The sequence below is a fragment of the Equus przewalskii genome, chromosome 7, assembly GCF_037783145.1.
Source record: "Equus przewalskii isolate Varuska chromosome 7, EquPr2, whole genome shotgun sequence".
NCBI lineage: Eukaryota > Metazoa > Chordata > Mammalia > Perissodactyla > Equidae > Equus > Equus przewalskii.
In genome coordinates, this window is record NC_091837.1 from 56,997,744 (window position 1) to 57,019,525 (window position 21,782).

Sequence of the window (21,782 nt, forward strand, 5' to 3'; positions counted from 1 at the left end):
AAAAAACACCAAAACCAGCCTTAAGTTTCACAAAATGAACATAATCAGTCTTTCCCCTGAAGAGGTCTCTGAGGTTCCAGTTTCACTGTAATAGCCTGGTTCATTCTAGTGAGGAATTAAAGAGAGTGAGACTTAGAACACTGCTGACTTTTTCTGAGTTCCTGTATTTGCCCATTAGCAGGAACCTGAGAGGAAGATGTTCCCCAAAATTGTAATTAGCAGAATAAACAGAATGTGGCAGTTCACGGTCTTTCCTACCTATGAATTAAACAAGTCTATAATAAGTGGCAGTGAGGAGGCAACCGAACTGCAGAACATCCACTGTGAAATAAGATAGTTTGGGCCCCCGGTAGCTTCCTTTCAGCGCTCGTTTTCAGAACCACCAGCAAATGCAACCATCTTTTCTAAAACAAAATCATAAACTGTGAAGTCTAGGAGAGACACGAGCCTGCGCACGTATCTAAGGAAGATCTGGCATGATGTTAAGAAAGATGTTGTGCTTTTATTAGGAAGCTCTGCATTCTGCAAATGTCAATCAGAGATAGACCCCATCCTTACTGAAGGTCATTTTATATCATTTCAGCTCGGACGGTGCTTATGGTGGATGCGTCTAGATGGATAACATGGCTTCCTCTACTCTAAAATATTCCTATAATACTTTGAGCTGTTCTGGTTCCTCCAGGGTGCATGGTACCCATTAATCCAAAATATGACCATTTCCCTTTTTTTTTTTGCCATTTTCAGTCCTTTTGGAACGTTCCCTGTGAATCACAGACGTGTTGTTTAAAGTTTGCGGTTCTTCCTGTCACCCTGGAGATTGGCCTTGGTTTCTGTTTTAAGGGTGCTGTTCAATAAAGCTGTGTACACTGAACATCTCTCCTCTCTGAGTGGGCCTTGCTCTGTCCATGGGAGGTTTTAATGAGGTCTCATTGTTTGAATCCCTCAGGTTACCTGAGGGGATAAGTGCATCCAGCCCTGTGGCTGAGGAGCATTCGCTCATAAAGCTGTATGTAAATCAGCTCGACCACCACGCACGGTCAGTATCCCAGCCCTGAATCACTAATTGTAGTAGTAGTTCCATAGATAGACTGCTAGTCATTCTACTCCATCACTAAAATCCTCCTGTAGTATGTCTGAGTGGAGATAGAGGTCTTCTGGGGTTCCATGAGAGTCTGCGAGAAGTTCCAACTTGAGTTCCAGTTCCATCTCAGCTCTTTCCTCTCTTTTCCAATTGTTTTATTTCGTGTCTTCATGCCAGCATATATGAGATATGAGATGGATCTTCTCTTTGGATGAGTCTCTGCTTCTGTACACCAGATGGTGATGTCTTAGACTCTTGAATTAAAGAGCCTCTTGGAATGATCTTCAGCACTAACTGAGGCCAGGACAATGTCACATGGCTGGACCACAATGCAGTAAAAGACTTGAGGACTTTTACTTCTCTGTCCCCATGGGCCTGGGCCATTTTCCCCCCCAGGTAGGGCAGTCTGATTCCCATTGAAGTAGCAAGTTCAAAACGAGTCTCATGCTATCAATGCTTAATTTCTATCACTTTATGATCCTGGTGATGATCCATTGTTTATTTCTTAACCATGCTCATACGCTAAGGTTGATGGAAACCCATCAAGCCAAATGCAGGTGAGAGTTAAAAGTTCTGTTCTTCCTATGACTGGAACTGAACCACAGAAATAAGACCTAGAGCTCTGCCCTCACTCCTACCTGCCTAACCGCCCCTTTTAAAATAGGATAAAACCTAAAATCTAAACAAGCCAGGAACAGAGTTGGTCAGTGTTAAGGCAGCATTGAGAAAGTAGGGAAGTTTGCCATGCAGATATTTTCTTTAGCCTGAGTTTTCAGTCTTTTGTATTGTGACAGATCTTAGAAAGATAAAGCAGGATGGAGATTAATTGAAATCACTACTCCAGAATCCTCGCTACAAACTCCTGGCATTACTCACCTGGAGTCCTTTACAAGCATTCCCCTTTCATCTTCAAAGGGCACTAGGGTGTATCTTTGAAGTCTTTTAACATCCTAGTAATCTATCTCACACAGATTTACGAGTATATAACTCTGGTTACCACTGCCATCTGTCACATCCCCTGTTCTTATATCCATTTCTAGCTATGTACTTGATTCCCTTTTTGCTGACTTAAAAGAAAAAAGGAAATTCTCAAAGGCACTCCTTATTAACCTTTTGAAGTCTGTATTTGTGTGTGTGAGTGTATGTGTGTGTGTGTATGCTCAATGATGGTTAGCAGTTAGGTACAATGTAGGTCAAATAACAAAATTCGTGGACTGATTCACCTCATTCATTTTCTTGATCATAACTTTATCCCCAAACCTAGATTGTTTTCTTATAAATACATGAATTTATAGGAGAAAATGGCTGGATCAATGGAGATCTATCATCCACCACTAGGAAAAAAGCTCCAAGGGCTATGTATGATGGGCCAGCAATATTATCTAAGCTTATGAAAGATAACCCATCATTATTGCAAATATTATTGCAAGTGTTGACACAAAGCCAGGCCCAAAAGGCCCTTTCTACCCTTCACTGCCCATAGCATTGTGCCTTTGAGTACCTGCTATCTTTGTTGGCATCATGCCCATTTTGAAAAATCTTAATTATCTTGCCAAAATCCTTGCCTAGTTTATGTGAGAGAGTTAACTAGTCCTTTCCTATGTAAAAAAAATTTCTTTAATTATGGCCATCTTCTTCATTAGCCATAATAAGGATGCTCTGAAAGTTTGAATGGCTAGTTTCTTTTACCTCCGATATCAGAAATACCACTTAAAGATTTCACAGGTATTTCTACAGTTACAACCTCTAAAGCAGTAACCACTCACAAAAGGAATCAAGTTGGCTATTCTATGTAGCATCTAGCCAGTTCTTATCACTCTCTCAAATGTTAGAAAATTGCTTCTGACTCATAGAATGTGTTGAATACAATCAAATACGGTATTTTCTGGTTTGTCACAATAACACTTGGTTAATTACTAATACTATATTCAGCTCTATAGTGCGTAAGGGAAAGGCATACCACCCACCCCAAGCACCTCCCCAATCCTGAGTCTTCCCAGTGGGGCAGCATTTGTGAGTTATTTTTGTTGGCTGACTGGTTGGTCAGTTGGTTGATTGGTTTGGGTTTTCAACCACAGAAAGGCTAATTCACTGTGTCTTTTTCCGTTTTTCCAAACACTTTGCTTAACCAAAGATTCTCTACCTAACAACCCAGGTTTTTAATCTAACTTAAAATGTTCAAACTAAATTTTAAGCATTTTTGCTTTGGTAATCTAAAGTGAATAGAAATAAAATTGAGGTACTGAATTCAGCCTTTGCTTCTGAAAAATCAAAGTTTTCTCCATGATTAATTTTCTCTAAGATTAAAACCCATCCCTTTTCAGTCAGGAAAATAGATAAGTCTATAAATCAACATCATAAAATAGAAAAACTTGTAAATCAGCCACCTGAAGATTTCTTCGTTCTTTTCACACTTTTCGGGCAAGTTCGAAATTTCATGAAATTTGAAATAATCGCTCTCTGCAGATAATTCTTTATTCCATGTAGCCTCAGAAATCCACTAATATGCTAGATTTTTTTCAAATTTGAGTTACACTGGTCTTCACACTCAACTCTATTTCCTATACTAAAATGTTAATACATAATTAAAGCCACAGTCAGCTTCTTCTTCACTTCAATAACCTTTATTCTCTTACTAGAGTTGATTTAGCTGTTGTCTGTGCATGCCCTGTACCCAGTAAACTGTTCTAGAGGTTCTCTTGGCAAAAATACAATTGATATGGGTTGGTGATATCTGGAGGACAACATAGTAAATGTAGTAAATCAAATATGACCTAAGAACTCTTATTGTTTCTTCCATGCTACCTGCTTAAGATGGTTCGACTTTCATGCCAGCCTGAATTGATGACAACTAGGTTTCCCCTGGGACACTAGATTATTTTTTAGGCTTTTTTGCTGCTTTGCATGTGGCAGATATTTTATGTTTCAGATCTAAGATATTGAAAGCTAGAAAAAGAAAGGGAAAGAGAATTTTTTTTTTTTAAAGATTTTATTTTTTCCTTTTTCTCCCCAAAGCCCCCCGGTACATAGTTGTATAGTCTTCGTTGTGGGTCCTTCTAGTTGTGGCATGTGGGACGCTGCCTCAGCGTGGTTTGATGAGCAGTGTCATGTCCGCGCCCAGGATTCGAACCAACGAAACACTGGGCCGCCTGCAGCGGAGCGTGCGCACTTAACCACTCGGCCACGGGGCCAGCCCCGGAAAGAGAATTTTTTAAGAAATTATCTCTTGACAAAACGGACTTGTGGACTCTTTTATTGTATTTAAATTAGTTTGATGACCTTGTTACTAGACTGTGTTCATTATAGTGAGAAGCAAAATGTTATTCACAATTGACAGTTACTTGAGGAGGGAGCCAACTTTACAAGCCATTCTTCACAAGCCCAAACCCCACACAAACATACTGATTATTTAAGAATTGATAAAAGTGAAAATACCTGTTTTTAATTTGCCATGGTTCAAATATCTTTTTCCATTTAGCCATTGTGATGATAATTATTCCACATTACATAATTTATTTATATAATATTATTGCTCTGTGAGACTGCATCCAAGACTTTTATTTAAATCCTTTTACTTTCATATTCAGTAAAAGAAAGAAATCTTTGATCAGGGCTAATATAGTAATCCAACAAGCAAAAGTGGTTTTTAAAAATGTATTTCCAGTTTAAGCAAAAATCCAGGGAGCATTTTTGTATGATTTTGTCACCTTAGGACACCACTAAAATGTTTACATTTAAACAAAAATACTGGCATCAGTTTCACTCTTCCGAACTAAAGGATGAATTTAAATAAATAAATATAAAATGTTTTGAAATTATTCTATCCTTCTAGAACCCATTGGGTCATTGTGTGTGTGTGGGTGCATGAAAACTATTGGAAGAATGCCATTTATCTTTATATAAGCTATTTTTCAGAGGTCTAAAAAGGAATCGGTGAGGGGCTGGCCCCGTGGCCGAGTGGTTAAGTCCGCGCGCTCCGCTGCAGGCGGCCCAGTGTTTCGTTGGTTCGAATCCTGGGCGCGGACATGGCACTGCTCATCAAACCACGCTGAGGCAGCGTCCCACATGCCACAACTAGAAGGACCCACAACGAAGAATGTACAACTATGTACTGGGGGGCTTTGGGGAGAAAAAGGAAAAAAAAAATAAAAAATCCTTAAAAAAAAAAAAAAAGGAATTGGTGAGAAAATAGAGAATTGTTTAGGAAAAAAAAAATAGTCTAAAGGAATATTTCCTGCCTCTTTTCTTTCAGCAGAACCCAAAAACTTCAAAATTTCCCTTTTCATACCCTTCAGGTAATGATTGTCATCACACCAATAATGATAATATGTATGCAGAGGGATGTGCTTATACATTGTCAAGGGCCTAGTGAAAAGAAATTGACAATAATAAGAAAGAAAATATACATATATATATATACATAGAATTTTAAGGATAGTAGCCTTGCTTCTCTTTGTAACTCAGATTAGAAAAGATTTATCACCCATGCTCAGGAGGATCCCCAACTAGTTCCCAGTTTCAGAGGTTAAAAGGAAGAGTGCATTTAAATTTGAAGACAGGGCAAGTAGAAGATGGAGAAGATTTTAGAGCTTGAGTTTGGAGAAGGCCGTCGTGGCACTCTGACGTACTGACATGCCGGTCGCACTCCTTTCTCAATAGGGTCTTAGGTTCCCATGTGCTTGATCCCAAAGGCCACATGAATTGGAAATATCACCTGACTCTCCAAGCGACTACTGTGCTACAAAATGAAAGTTTAAAAGTCTAAATTATTCTATAAAATATTGTGTGAGTACATTGCTTTGAAGAGATCATAATAAACTACATATTGTCACTATTTTCACAACAACTTAGGAGAAAATTTTTTCACTTTGTTTCCTTTCTTCAAGCTCTTTAAGAGCTGCTAAAGAAATTCTGGTGAAGATACTTGACATGAGAAGTCTTTATAGACCCAAGTTTTAAGTGAAACCTGCCTCCCGGTCAGTTCTCCTGATCCATTTTGTTTTGAAAGAGCGGCTTTTTTTTCTTATTTTTGTCATGCGTTGGCTTCCTCTATACATGGTCATATTTTTGGCTTCCCAGAAATAGGTGATGAGGAGAAGAATTTGAGGCTAGTTTGGGAAGTACAGAAACTTTGTGGACAGTGAGTACCAAAACTTGGAAATGCTCTGGGACTAGAAATTGAGAGCTATAGCAAAATGAAATTATGGTTTATTTCCACAGACTCATAAATGCAGATAGTGTAATCCCCATATTTTCCAAAAATTGGTTTTCTCAAGAATTCATGTGGGAAGGGAAAGGAACGTGAAAGAGTTTAAAGCAACACTGTCAAGGGCCAATGGAAAGACATTGACAATAAAAGGGAAAGAAATGAGTCTGCATAGAATATCTGCCCATTCCCTTGAGGAAAGAAGGGACTCGGGAAGAAGAAGGAAGAAAAAGAAGAGGGCAGACAGGCAAATAAAGTAGAGGAAGGAGAGAGGGGCCCAATGAATTGGAGAGAAAGAAAGAATAAGGCCACCAAAGGAAAATCTGGGCAATTGCTCCCTTCCTACCACCAGCCCCTACATCACACTGATGTCAGCAAGGCTTCCCCAGTGCTAGTACTAGTGACCAGGTGGTAGGATGGCACTTCTGGAGCTTTATTGACACATTGCCTTCTTCCCACAAGTCTTCACCAGAGAAATTTGGAGCAAACACATCCTTCTGGTTGATCTTCTTGTGTTTCTTTTGTCTGCTGATCCTTTCTTTCTTCCTGTGTATTCAGCATCAGAGGTCGTACCTGTACCTGTGTATTTATTAGGCTTTTAATTTAAGGAACTATCACCACAATTTCTGGGATTCAAGGGGCAAAAAAGCATAACAAAGCAGGGAAGTAGTTTAATTTGGAGGCTAGAATCACTGATATTTCACAGGGTTTTGAGTTTTGCAGGCATCTGAAATCAATTATGTAGTAGGTACCTCAATCTTGAGTATGAAAAACAAGTTGGGGGGAGGTAATTGGGCAGCAGGGAGACTGTAGTTACTGGTTAATGAACACAGAGGGATATGCTTCAGGAGACAAGGTTTGGAATGCTGTTTCCGTGAGATGTTGGGAAAACATCAACTATGATGACTTAAGATGTCTATTTGGTCCTGATGGGCAGCTTCCATAGTCTTAGAAGGTGGAAATCAGTATGCTAAAAATAAATCACTAAAATCATCAGGAAAGTAAATTCTCCTAGAATATTAATAATTTCATTTTTAAAGGCAATTTTGTTTGTGTGCAGTTGTACTTTTTAAGTACAGCAGTACTTTGTGTAACAGATGCATTCCTGAAAAGCCAAGTGAAGTCATACTTTCAAGAAACATGAGGGCCTACTCTCTGCTAGACATTTTCTTTATAAATCAAATTTGATTTTAAATTTATCAAAAACCTCACTACTTAAGGAGTCTTGTATATAGTATTATAAAATAAGAATTCCTATTATATGCATAATTCTAATATGCTATTCATTTATAAATTTCTGGGGTTTTGTACATTGTTATCATGTACATCATGTTGTATATATATATATATATAATATTTAGAACTTCTTGAAAAGTTGGGAAAGTTTATGGTAAATTCTCGTAATTTTAATGCCAATAATTAAACATTTGGTATTCAAACAAAGACAGTTAATTTTTGTATTCTTGTGGTGGGGGTAGGGCAGAGTTGATAGTTTTAGGTAGACCAGTGTTGCAGGGCAAATTCTTAACCTGCAAAGGAGCAAGCTGTCTTTAAGCACGTTACAGGTACAACTGTGATACTAAGAATCAACGCCATATTTCCCAGTGAAGCATGCCCAGTAGATCTTGGGTGACTTTGCCTTGGCCACACTTTATTAATTATTATCTATATTTCTATTTGTCCTTTAATAAAACTACATTTTAAACTTCAAAACTGTCATTTAAATTACTAAATCAAATGAGTGTTCCTCGTACTGAGTCTAAAATGACAAGAATCTGCTATCTTGATGGGACTCTATTCACCAGTTATAGACACAAGGAATATGATTGTATATTTATAAGGCTCGAAGGTTTATTTTTCTGTTTCTCTGAAAGTCGTCTTTGCGGCTTCACAGTCAGAGTCAGCTGACTTGTGCTTGACGTAAGGTACTGCTAATATGGCAGCAATCTCTAACTAGGTAATTTTCAAGTTTCTATTCAACACAGAAAGTTAGAACATAGGGAAGGCTGGAGAAGTAAACTTCTTAAGTGGGATCTAAAGGCTGGCAGGACTTAGTGAACTATTGGACTGTTTATGTGATAGTCTGTAATGAACATTGAATGAGTTTTCATTATGTCTAGGCATATACAATCTATTTGTTAAGCACATAGCAGAGGTCAAATCTGAGATCATGGTGGCTTATGTAATTGTAATTGTGGTTCTCAGGCCAGGTTTCTATTCCTAGTTCAATTCTGTGGAAATCTGAAAACATCTTGAACATTTCAAAATAATAAGAGAGCTGTCCAAATGGAGCTTGGATCTAGACTTGGGAGTTTCTGTTGCCAGTTTCTATTCTTGAATGCATTGCCGTGTTTACGCTCTTCTTGGCTTTCCCATCTTATTAACTAGCTCTCCTCCCAAGGACAGTGAAGTAGAGCAGAACAAACTGCTGGCTAGGGCTGCTCCAGCTTTTCTGAAGGGCAAAGGGTAAGTGAAAGCCAGAGTGTTCTGGAACCCTGAATTAACAAGACTAAAAATGGAGATTTCTTTTGTCAAAAATGCTTTGTGTTTGAAAGACCATCTTTGATTTAGAAAAGCAGCTCTCTTATAACCCCATTAACAGCACCAAGTAGTTATTTTAAGTAGACACATCTGTGTTGTTTTCCACTTTTCCTTATTTCCTTTTCTTTTTTTAAAATGACTAAGCTTCAGATTTGATTTTCCAAAGAATACTTAATCTTTGCTTGCAACCCGTTTCAATGTGTTTACTGTACAGATGAATTCCTTGGCCTTAGGGGTTTGAAGAATGCAAATCTTTTCTCTTAAAAGTAACTTTTCCTAAATGGAAGTCTTTATTTTTAAAGTAAGTGAAATAGAATTGTGAATTTCTTTGCTTGAATTTTGCTTGTGCTTTTCACAGAACATCACTTATTTTTCCTTTATTTGGTTGATTTTCTAAATGCCTTTCCCACCACGAACTCACTCCTACCTGCTCTGCTTACTTCTGTCTGCCTCTCCTAACAACACCCTTTCTCTCCTCCTGCCCTGTTTCAGGATACAATACAGCCTGAATGTGGCAGACAGGCTAGCTGATGAACATGTTCTCATCGGGTTGTATGTCAACATGCTCCGGAACAACCCATCATGGTTAGTGCAGGTTTGGCTGCTAGACTGTCCTTAGAGAGGGGAACAGTCTGATGTCTTGACAAGCAGTCTCAGCGAGGGGAAAAGTAACTGGATGCCACAGATGTCACCAGGCACTTTTTAACTAATTCATTTAAGACATCTTTTGTTACGTTAGTTTGGATACTTCCCAGTAATGTACTAGAATTCATATCCTTGTTTATATCTTAGTTAAAAGGACAACTTGTTTAAATGGATGCCATGCTAAATCCTAGCATTCAGGTGGCTACAGGACTCTGGGTCCCACCAGTCCTTTCTGTGTTACATGAGCCGTGTCCAATTACTGCACAATGGTGATGTCTTATGCCAAGGACATGGATGTTTCTCCTGATTTGAACAATGCTCCATTCACTTAAGATAGAAATGAAAAAGAAGAAAAGCGATGGGATGGGATCATACCATGGAAATCATTCCCTTAACAATGATAACAATGGGAGAAATTGTCTCTCTGCTCTTCTGTTACTTACAAATGTTTCTGGGTAGCCATCTGATAAAGCTTGCTTTCAAGTCCAAGAATATGCAAAACTTACCTTCAGATGTGTTAAAAGTATGCATTCATATAGCCCTATGTACCAGGATAAAGGCGTTCATAAAGTTTTTCTCTTTCTATTTTAATTGTGACATGACATAGGAGATTCCTCCCATTGGTTAAAGTTACTTGGTTTTAATAATAAATGTACATTTGCAATTTGAATGAAAATGAATGGACAGACTATATACTTACCATTTGTTTCAGCCTAGTTTAGACTACTATATTACAAACACGTTCAGCAAACCAGTTCCTTAGAAGTATTTCAATTTTGCTTAATAACTCTAATTTTCTCTGAACTAAGGGCTCATGGATTTTTTGCAGTTATAACTATTAAGTGAGCCAGTAGGTTAAATTCCCTTTAAAACAGCTGACCCTTTTCCTCTGCTACTTCACAGAAAGCATCCCTCAAACACATAATGGCCACTGTTCTGTCCTCATCGCCCTCACCACTTGGTATTGTTAGCCACTTTGTTTCGAGAACTCTCCTGCCTTGAACTGTTTCCTGCTTCTGACACCTGAGAACTATCTTTGCAAAATTAGTATATGAGATGATTTTAGGTGATACGTTGATGAACATTTATTTGTTTTAATAGTTACATATTTATTTTAATTGGTACCTTTAAAAATATGTAACCAGCCTACTAGTTTAATTTTATACCACATCCTACTCTTTAAGGCAATAAAATGCACTCTTCAGCTAAGCCCATCTTTGTTCAAATTTTCTGAGCTCGTAGATCCAACAGTTTCTCGTCTTTCTCGCATCTCAACCTCTCAAAACTGCAAGTGGGAAGAGTGATAGCTTTAATCTTATTCCCAATGAGTTTGGCTCCCCAATGTTATACGGCAGCTGAAATAGAACTAAACACTGAATTACAAAAAAAAAAAAAAATGTATTGGTAATCTTCAAAGAAGAATGTAATCGATATAGATTCAATCATGACTGAAGGCAGTGATGTGATCGCACACTGAGTCCTCTCCCCCATAATTCTAAGCACACTCTGGTTATTTCTACCCACTCTTCTTTGACCTTTTCTTAATTAAAGTTGTAACAAAGAAATCTCCAAAGAGGAATGCTCAGACTTTGTCACTACCAGCCCTTTTCCCTACTCAAGTGATAAATCATACTGACTTGATGGTCGCTTAAGACCGTAAACCTGTCTTAGCAGAGACACCTCACATCTACTTGATGAAAGCTAGATGAGATTTGTATTTTGAAAACAAAGCAGAATTTAAGACTGATCAATGAAGCAGACTGTGTTTTAATAGCTGCTGCCCTCCATATTTCTCATAGCCTTTTTCTGTCCTTCAAAGATTCCAACCTCTCTTTCAAATTTCTCCTTTTTTCCTTCCCTTTCCTTTCTGTTTAATTAGATCACAGCAATGCCCCACACCTGCCGTGATTATAGAAGTAATGCAGTGATGTCTCACCTCCTTTATCAGCATTATAGCTAGAGTGCTTTACCATCATTCAACTATGGTGAGATATATAATGGTAATGAGCATAATAGCTCCATTGTTTAAAGCGCTGGCCTCATGCTAAACACTGTGTTAAAAGCTTTATTTACATAATTTCCCCTAGTCCTCAGAGTAAGCCTGTAGAGTAAATACTATCATCCCCGTTTTACAGATAGGTAAAGGTATCCATAGAGAGAGTTTACGTGACTCTCCCACAGTCACATAGCAACTCAACAGTGGAGCCGGGATTTTAACCATTGTCTACCTGATCCCAAGCTCATAACCACTAGGCTATATCGCCTCTTATAAAACTTACCTAAACACATGCCTTCCAGAAAGCTCTTCTGGGCACTCCTCCACACTGCATCCACCACATATCTATTTCCTGAAGTTGCATATTCTACTATATTATTTTCTTTCATTTTAACAAATATTTGAGCACATACTAGTAATAGGAATGGTGGTTGTTAATAAGTTACCATTTATGTATTTAGTTCCATACATTGTGATTTCTCATTTTAATTGTAAACTTCAAAAGGGCAATAATTTTATCTTCAGTCTCTTGTATCTCATCACAGCAGCCAGAATATGAATAATAAATTTTACATTTAGGAAGCACTTAAAAAATTTCAGAGCCCTTTCCCACACAATATTCAATTCGCTCATGAAAGCCCTGTAAGGTTGGATATTATTATTTCCATTTCACTGATAAGAAAATGCCAACTCAGAGATGTTAAGTGACTTATCCAAGGTCACATGCTAGCAAGGGCTTGCACGCAGGTCTTCTGACCCGGGTCCCATCTATTTTCCACACCTATTCCTCAGCCTCCCTGTCTGTGCACCTTTCATGAGATGATCTACAAACAGGAATCTAATAGATGTTCTTGATTAAAAGCTTTGTTTTTTTAATTATTCATACATGCTTCTGATTAACTCTGTGTGGGGGCTTTCTCCCTATACTAACTGCTTAACACAATGGGAAACCGATTCATTTGTAAATAGTCTGCCGCTAAATTAAAGACCATGTGTCGTTGTTGGTTCTCATGTCAGATAAGCCAAATAAATGAACTGTAGCTCAGGGGAGAATTCCTGCTGTCTTCCTAATTCAGTGAAGTTTTAAAAGCCTTAATGGTTTTCGAGCACCTTCTCTAATGGGGAAGAAGGCGTCTCAAAATGTAATACAGTGAGCGCTTTTTCTGCCCTCCCTAAAGTTTATCCAGTGCCTGGGCTTGCCAGTGGTTTATAGTGACTGGCTGCAGCAGGCAGACCAAAGGGTCAGAAACCAGCCCAGAACTTCCAATCTTACTGTCATTATATCCTTGATACTTAACATTCAGAAGCTTCTGGCATATTTCTCTCAACTCTGAAAAGACCCCCTGGAAAGAGAGGGAGGGGGTACAGTTAAAGGCTAGTCTGTACTTCCATGTCATGATCAATTGCTGTCATTTAGTTACTGACTCCTGATCTCACATAACTAGATTAAAATTTGTTTTGCTTCTATGTTTTCTTCAAACATAAGAAATTGTGCATTTGATGCCTACTTCTGGGTTTCATTTATGAAGTCTAGATTTTTATTGGCTTGCCTGCTTAAAACTCTTTAATAGATTCCTATGGCACTTAGTTTACAAACCAGATGCCTCACCGTGGCCTACAAGCGTGTGCGTGATCTAGCCCCTGCCTACCCATCTCTCATCCTTAGCTCTCAGGGGGTCCCCCCACTCAATCGCAATACTTAGTCACATGAGTTTTGATCAGTTCCTAAAAACAATTCCTAAAGCTGCCTCAAGACCATTATACTAGTTCTTCTCTATGCCTAGAACATTCTTCCCCATTTTACCCCTGCCCTCTCCTTCCACACACGCATGCACTGGCTCCTTCTCTGGCTTCCAATCTCAGATTAAAAGTACCTCCCCACCTAGGTATCCTGTATTAGTCTCTATCATGATATACTATCTATTTCATTCTTACCATAACTGCAATGATTGCCTGGTTGGTTGGTTGGTTTACTGTCTACCTTCCCCTTACGGGGCAGGGACCTTCTCTGACTTGCTCATCATCATGCCTCTGGCACCCAGCACAGTGCCTGGTGCACAGCAGGTGTCCAATAAACATCTGTTGATGTTGTAGGATATTGATAGTGCTATAGGTATAAAATTCCCTCTCATCCTAAACAAAATTGTTAGAAGTCCTCAGAAAATCTTTTATACTAGTAAAATAATGATTTTTACTATTAAAAAAATCACCGATTATAAATGGGCCCTTAAATTGAACATTTAGTGTTAGAGTATAAAGTAGATGAAAAAGCAGGATATTAAGCTTGACATAGATAGAGGTGGTAAACATGGATAAAGACGAGCACCAGAAATTCACTGATGTGGCAAAAGCAACTGATGGGGGCGAAAGAAAAGAACTGAAAGTGATAGGGCAAGAATAGAAAACATTTTTTAATGCTCTGTGATCTCTTCCACTTTGTATTGGTTCGCTAAGGCCACTATAACAAAATGCCACAGACTGTGTGGCTTGAACAACAGAAATTTATTTTCTCACAGTTCTGGAGGCTGGAAATCCAAGACCAAGGTGCCAAGAGGGTTGTTTCTCCTGAGGCCTCTCTCCTGGGCCTGCAGATGGCTCCCTTCTCACTGTGCCCTCGCACGGCCTTTTCTCTGTGCATGTACCTCCCTAGTACTCTTCCTCTTCCTGTAAGGACACCAGTCATACTGGAGTAGGGCCTCACCCTTATGCCCTCATTTTACTTTAATCATCTCTTTAAAAGCCCCGTCTCCACATAGTCACCTTCTAAGGTCCTGGGGGTTAGGGCTTCAACACATAAATTTGGAGGAAGACACAATTCAGCCAATAACACATTTCCACTCTGAATCCACTGAATTGTATGCCTTTAATACTTCTAATGTGTAGGCTAAGATTTGATTGACCATTTTCAGTAAATATTGTTGCTTTTGAAAAATGTAAGTTTATTGCAGCCTGTTGAAAGAAGAAAGAAATCCTTATGTCCTTACTGACAGTATCTCTTTTGTATGAGTTTTCATTTCCTTGTTAACACTGCTCCTTTTCTTCAGCAAATGTTTAGGAGCTTTAGTTATAGAACTAGACTTCTGAGAAAGACATTTCCTTAGAATCCTAGAAATAGAAATCTGAAGAATGTCATACCACCATGCACATGTCTGCATTGGCTGCCTTGTACCCATGGAGGTCTTCTCAGCATCGTCAGATCATAAATTAATTTTAAGAAGAGTCCATTTCCCTGTTATAGATTCTAATACATTTAAAGTTTCCATGCAAAATGAGAGTGACACTACCAATCTGATGAGATTATTGATGTAAATTACTAGCATAGTACTGGGCACAAGGAAATAACTCAATGTTAGTCCTTCACTTAATTTTGACAAGGATTAAAGGCATACAATAAGTTAGCTTTTAAAATCCCATTTTGTAAAACCTGTCCATTACAGTATAACAGAAAGGATCTGATAGCTCATGGACATTCATCAATGTTGTTGAATGGATGAACTTCAGAGCGTTCTTTCTCCAACTTTGCTAAAATAAAGAACTCGGAATGAGACATAGTCTTATATGTTGCTTGATAAATTGCACAAAAAAGGACATTTTGATTAAAAATTCATGGCAGTAGGCAGCTTTGCACACAGGAGCAAGGAGAAAGAAGAGAAGTCTATCACGCTAAGCTAACTCCTTCCTTTGTTGAGGAAATCAGAGATGTGAAGACCACCTATTGCTTCCGTAAAATCCTTGATTGATTCAACTGAACTGTCTTCCTTCTTTTTGGTATAACCTAGAATACTGGCCAGTACCCAATCATATTTTCTTGAACAAAAAGCTAGTTTATAGATAAGGAGGTGATGGTGCAAAAATAGTCATACCAAGACAGTATTACCTGCTTTTTAGAGATAAGGGTAAAAAGAATACTTCCATTGACACTCACCATGCTCCAAACACTTTACATGGGAATTTTCTCAACAAGCCATGAGGTAAGTTACTACTGCATCCCTGTTCTATAGATGAGAAAACTGAGGCACAGAGAGATTAAGTGAGCTGCCCAGAGTCACACAGCTAGTAAGTGAAAGGGCTGGGATTTGAATCCAGAAATGATCCAGTCGAACCTCCCACCCACTCTTTTATAACATCCCTACCAGTTATTCACCCCTCCTAAGAGTCAGCATTTCTTTTGAGTGGGAGCTTACCTCTTTCAGACACCGTCTGTTTTCCTAATCTTTAAAACAACAACAAAATGTGAACCAAAAGAGAATTTGCCATGATTGGTGGGGGGGAGATCTGATGTTGATAAATATGAACCGGTATAATGACATTTCTGTGAACTTCAGCACCTGTACAAAGCAGATAAGAAATCTGTATGCAGCAATAGAGTATGACTCGACTTGTAACACTGTCAAATGTGAATTCACAGTTCAGTTGTAGATGGCATGGCCAGTATTAAAGTACAGTGATTCATCTCTATTCTTCTGATTTTCTCAAAGTGTTGAGGGTACATGCAGAGCCAAGAAGGATAGAGAAGAGGCAGGCCAAAGACCATGACATTGAAAGCCTGAGAGAGCTAACCTTGATTTATTCTTTTGTCCAACTAAGTCTTAGGTAGTTCCTGCTGTATTCCAAGCACTGTGCTAAGATCTAATGGTGAAAAGACTGAACCATTCTGTCCTCAAAGAAGTTACGGTTTAGTGAAGAATAAAGACAAGTGAAAAGGTGATTAAAATATGAAAGGATAGCAGCTGCAATAACTGCCATGCAGAGTGCTATGGAGTAGATGAGGAGCAATAAGCCCAAATTTGGAGGTTGGAGGTGAGGGTAGGAAATGACAGTGAAAGCCAACAGCAGGCTGAAGAGGAATTAGCCAAGTGGAAGTGGGCAGAGGAGGCAGAAAGATTGTTAAGAGCAGAGAGAATGTGGTGCATTTGAGGAACTTAACTGTGGTAAGGCTCCTAGTAAAGGATGTAGCTATATTACGCAGGACCTTATAAGCCTTATTTAGGAGTTTCAAAAATGAGAACGTATTGAAGGATTTTATGCATAGGATTGTTACAGCCCACTTCACTCTTGAAAGAGTACTGACTGCAGGATAGAAAATGAATTGGAGGGAAGAATAAGTCTAAATGAGAGCGATCTGTTGAGAGGGCTTTACGCTACTTTAGAATATGATGGCGTTGGCCTGGAGCAAATCAGTGACAATTGGAACAGAAGGAAAAGGAGGAATACGAGAGTTTGTAGAAGGTAGAACACATGACCTTGGTGGACACTTAGTTATAACATAGTTCAAGTCAGGGTCTTGTTAAAGGAGTTTGAAGACATCGCTATAGAGAAGCCATTATTATGGTAAGTTTTTATTATTATTATCTGTGAAGATAGCCATTTTGTGATTTCCTGCCTTTTCCTTTCAAACCAGTCATTAAAGAGCCAACAATTGAAGCTTTGAGAGTTAGTTCATTTCCCTGTCCATTCTTCGGTTCCACAAAACCACTTCTCCGGCCCGAGAATCACTCCATTCCTTTCCACCCTGACTCTTCTGCTCTCTGATTCCAGAAGGCCTGAACAGGGCTCTATCCCACCACATTTTGCTCTCAACCAACTGCAAAAGATAGGATATAACCTCACAAAGTAGTCCTCCACTTAAGTGTCAACTAACAATGCCCTTTCAGGCAGTAATCCTCCTGTTAGCTATTTGCAATTTAGTACAAGAGTAGTACGTGAGGTCTAATGACCTTAAAAGTTAATCTCTAGTGATAAAACTCCAGTTACCACTCAGACAAAGGGAGAAAATAGTGAGAGAAAACATAGAAGTATTTCTGGTGCCCTTTGGGTCACATTATGATTTGGTTGACTTTCCCAGGCCTGGAAGTCAGAACAAGACGGCAGAGAAACCAAAGAAATGTGAACAAACCCTGAGATCCCAGAAATCTTTGCTAAATCACAATTTAGTAAGCCCTAGCTTAGCTGGGACCACTTGAATTGCCTAGAATGCCATTTTGAAATCTTTAGCACTACATACTGGCTGTGCATTTAAGGTAGAAAGTGGAGAGCTTTCAAAATAATAGATTTCCCCATGCTGAAATGCTGTCTACACAGCAGCCGCTTTTTAATTCATCATGGTCTTGTAGCAAGATTACTGATTATAAAGTCTTGAAATGAATAACCAGGGATGGAGAAAGTGTGGGAATTGGTATTTCTTTAATGATTTAGGGATTATTGGCCATTCGTTTTCAACTATTTGTAATTGAAGTCTTGAAATAATGGAATTTATCAGAGGAATGCCTCATTCACCCTTGTATAATTTGAACATACTGAAATGGCACATGTGGACTCATAAATCGTTTGTGTGCACAAAGGGATAATATATCACTTCACCCCTCATTCACTCAGTGCTGGAGGGAGGAAAGGCATGGAAGTATGAGTTATAGCTTACTAGACAGAATCCCATAACTTCACGTCTTACATTTCCAGGAGGCTTTTTCTATGTAACCTTCATATTATTTATACTTTCTGGTCATTCACAATAAAGGACACTTTTATCATGAGGTTTTTTAATCAAGGTTTTTAAAACTTATTTGTTTATCAAAACACTCAGAAATGTTTTTGACAAAGTCACTTTCAGGCAGTCAAACAGATCATGGTCCTAGGCTTGGAACAATGGGCCCTGTTGTCTACACAAGCTGTCTTGAGTTAGGCGTGTAGTCTCTAAACACCAGCCTGAAATGATAAACATGTTAAAATCAAATTAAATTGTTTCTTTGTGGGGTAAATTTATGTTTAAAACAAAGGCAGTATAACTTTCTCTTTCTTATTAAAGCTGTAACAATAAATTCAGTTATTTTTAACCACTGCAGAGTGCAGACATTGTTATAAAGACAAACATCTGTTTTAAAGCATCAGTTTTCCAGAACCAATTCTTTTTACTATTAAAATTATTTTCTTACTCCAAGTCTTTTGTATGCTGATGGAAATCTCAATCCATAGGGACTGATACTACACATATGTGAGCCTGGAATCCTAAAATTTTCTGTCACAAGGAAATGTTTGTAAAATATCACATATGCTATATGGATATCAGTTAAATACTCATGAAAAATGATCTCTTCTGTATGGTTTACATTTGGGGTTCATGTGTTTAGATTTTCTATTTTATTTTCAATACTTTCCAAATCTTTACTACTCAAAGTGTTGTCCTTGGATGGGCAGTATCAACATATCTCGAAAACTTGTTAGAAATGCAGATTCTCAGGTCCCAACCTACCCTACCACCCCCAACTATGGAATCAAAAACTGTATTTTCACAAGATCCCTAAGTGATATGGGTATGCACTAAAGTTTGAGAAGCCCTGCTCTAGATAGTTGCTGACGGTAGATGGTAGATGGCATTTTAACGGAGACAACAATTATTAATGAATCTGAATGGTTTGCTTAAGAGGCAAAATAATAATATTGTGTTAACTAACACTTTTGAGCACTTAATGTGTTCTAGACATCATACTAGCTTGATGCTTTTTATATGCATTATCTCATTGGAGCAACAGAAAAAAGAAGACTCGTTTTCTGAGGATTAAGAAGTGACTTGGTAAATAGAGAATTTTAGGAATATTCCAGGTAGTTATCACAGCCCAGAGAAAATGGCTAAATCTAGACTGGAAGAATTCAAGATAAGAACAGGTAAAGTTTACATGTGAGGAGGATAGACTAGAGCCGAGATAATGGAGACAGGAATGTCTTCCAAACGACAAGGAAAAATGTTACAGTAATGGATTCAACCAGCCAGGGAAGGGCCATTTGGAAGTGACATAGCTAATATTCTGAATATTGATTTTCACTCATCGTCTTGCTTTACAACAAAGGTTAGAAGACTATGTTGTATGTTTACTTTATATGTAAATGTACATATGAATAATATAAATGTATGTTAATTTATATGGATCCAAGTCTTTGCAATGAATAATTTTTACAATCTTAATATTGGCATAGAAGTGTGTCATTTTTAATATATTATCATGAGTATTAATTTTTTTTCTTAAGGAACGGACTTAAGTACAAGAGCCATTGGAGGAAATATAAGTATATTTGGGGATGAGAGGGACCAGTTTCTAATCTTGATTCTGACCCAATACCCACCATAAAAACTGATAAACTATACTATGACCAACTAGCCTATTAAGGGGATTAGTGTTATTGGTGTGTTTCATAGAATTTTTTTTTAATGGCACCCAAAACATAGTCTTGAGTTACGGACCTTCTGAAAAATGGGAGAGTGGATAATGCTTCTATTTGCATTAGCTTTTTAGGGACTTAGATCATCCTTATTCTAGTATGAACAATTTCTGTAAATTTGTAGGAGACACTATGCAATTCCCATTAATGTTGCTAGAAGCCACTACTATAATTCCACTTCTCCGGAAGTAAATATCAAATGGCAATATTACTGGGTAATAATATTTTAGATGAGAATTATATTAGTTCTCTATTTCTACATAACAAATTACCCAAAAATTTAGCAGCTTAAAACAAACATTTATTATCTCACGGTGGGTTGGGAATCCAGGTTTAGCTTAGCTAGGTGCCTGTGGCTCAAGGACTTTCATGAGGTTGCAATCAAGCTGTTGGCTGGGGCTGCAATCTCATCTGAAGGCTCTATCCCGGGGGATTCATTCACAAGGTTATTGACTGGCTTCAGTTCCTCATCACATGAGCCTTTCCACAGGCTGCCTTGTGACACGTTAGCTAGCTTCCCACAGAGCAAGCAATCCAAAAGAGCTCAAGACAGAGAAAACATGCCCAAGCGGGAAGCTATGATCTTTTTATAACCTAATCTTGGAAGTGACATTCCATTACCTATGCTGTATTCTATTTGTTAGAAGCAAATCAGTAAGTTCAGACCATACTAAAGGGAAAGGATTACACACAAGTGTGAATACAAGGAGGTGGGGATCACTGTAGGCTGACCATAATTGGGGTTTTTTTCATCTTGCTTCCATATTTTCTAACATGCCTATTTTGGACATGTAGTACTAGTATAACAAGGAAATAGAAATGTTAAAGGTAATAAAATTAAACTCAAGAGAAAATATTCTTTTATCAGAAATGTTGATCAGAAAAGTCACTTTTCTTTGGAGCTTTCTAGTAAGGCAATTGAATTGACTGAAGACAAGATTTATTAATGAGCTTCCTGGATACAAATAAGATCACGCTGTGATTCCAAGTCTGAGATCATTAAAAGGGTTTTGTATAGCTTTCAAATTTTTGCACTGAAAAATTGAAATAGCAAATCCCCCCTGGTGGTAATATGAGTACATCAGTCTTTCTCATTGTCTAACAGTCTCCTTCTTGCTCTGCTCTCAATAGTATGCTTGAGAGTTCAAACCGGCTTGATGAAGAGCACAGGCTGATCGCCAGGTACGCGGCAAGACTGGCAGCAGAGTCCACTTCGTCTGTAAGTAGTTTGAGTGAGAGGATGGCGTGTTCATTGTTATCCTTATAGTTGGTGCTACAACGGCAGAGCTGAAGAGTTGCTGCTGTATGGCCTGCAAGACCTAAAAATGATCTGGCGTCCCGCTGCTTCCATTTTTTCACTTTTCAGCTATCATTCTGGTATGGCATAAATCATACCGTGAGATATTCTGCTACATTGCTGAACCAGCCCAACACCTGATTTCCCTGGATAATTCCTGATCAACTAATGTAAAGAGCAAAGCAACGATTCAAATCCAAAAGTGGCTCAGATGAGTTTCTACTTTCATCAATATGTAAAATATATATTATAAAGAGAAAATTATATAATGAAATCAGAAGAAAAACCTGGATCACAGATCAAGGCTGCCATATGCCAAACTTAGCTATAGAATGCCATTTAGGATATAAAACATAGGACCTCAGATTTTTCATTAGCAAAACAAATCACTTCTTTGTCAAAAGAAATGCTAATTAAAAATCACAGAAAAGCTTTATGAAAGCCAGACCTTTGCCAAGCTTAACCTTTCCTACAATCAGGTTTCTGGACCTTAAAAAGCAAGCTGAGTTTCCCCATGTCTTTGGGCTTAGGCACTTGGTGCCATTTTTATAAGCTTGGCATTCTTTGGTAGAAAGATTAGTTGTGATTTTTCAATTTATTTTAAAAACAATAAATATTGACTTTGAGGAATTTCTGTAATACATATATACCGCATTTGTATACATGTCTATGTGTGTGTGTGTATTTAGTCAAGGGTTAATTTGTATGTGTATATATATATATATAATTTGTTGAGTTAATTTGTGTGTGTGTGTGTATATATATATGAACATATATATACATATATATGTGATTATATAAGAAT

General features: G+C 38.1%; 1 protein-coding gene across 50 annotated transcripts in view; it reads left to right on the forward strand.

Annotated features, from left to right (window-relative positions):
- Positions 1 to 21,782, forward strand: part of DTNA (dystrobrevin alpha) — a 359,410-nt gene that overhangs the window by 299,308 nt on the left and 38,320 nt on the right. For 18 of the 50 annotated variants that reach the window (XM_070629857.1, XM_070629881.1, XM_070629884.1 and 15 more), the window contains one exon: positions 20,812 to 20,899. In XM_070629857.1, the coding sequence (XP_070485958.1) occupies positions 20,812 to 20,899 (88 nt within the window). Of the gene's footprint in view, positions 1 to 583; positions 872 to 946; positions 1,037 to 8,675; positions 8,754 to 9,320; positions 9,414 to 20,811; positions 20,900 to 21,782 lie in introns of those variants that run through there. The other 32 variants (XM_070629868.1, XM_070629872.1, XM_070629847.1 and 29 more) reach the window with 4 other exon arrangements.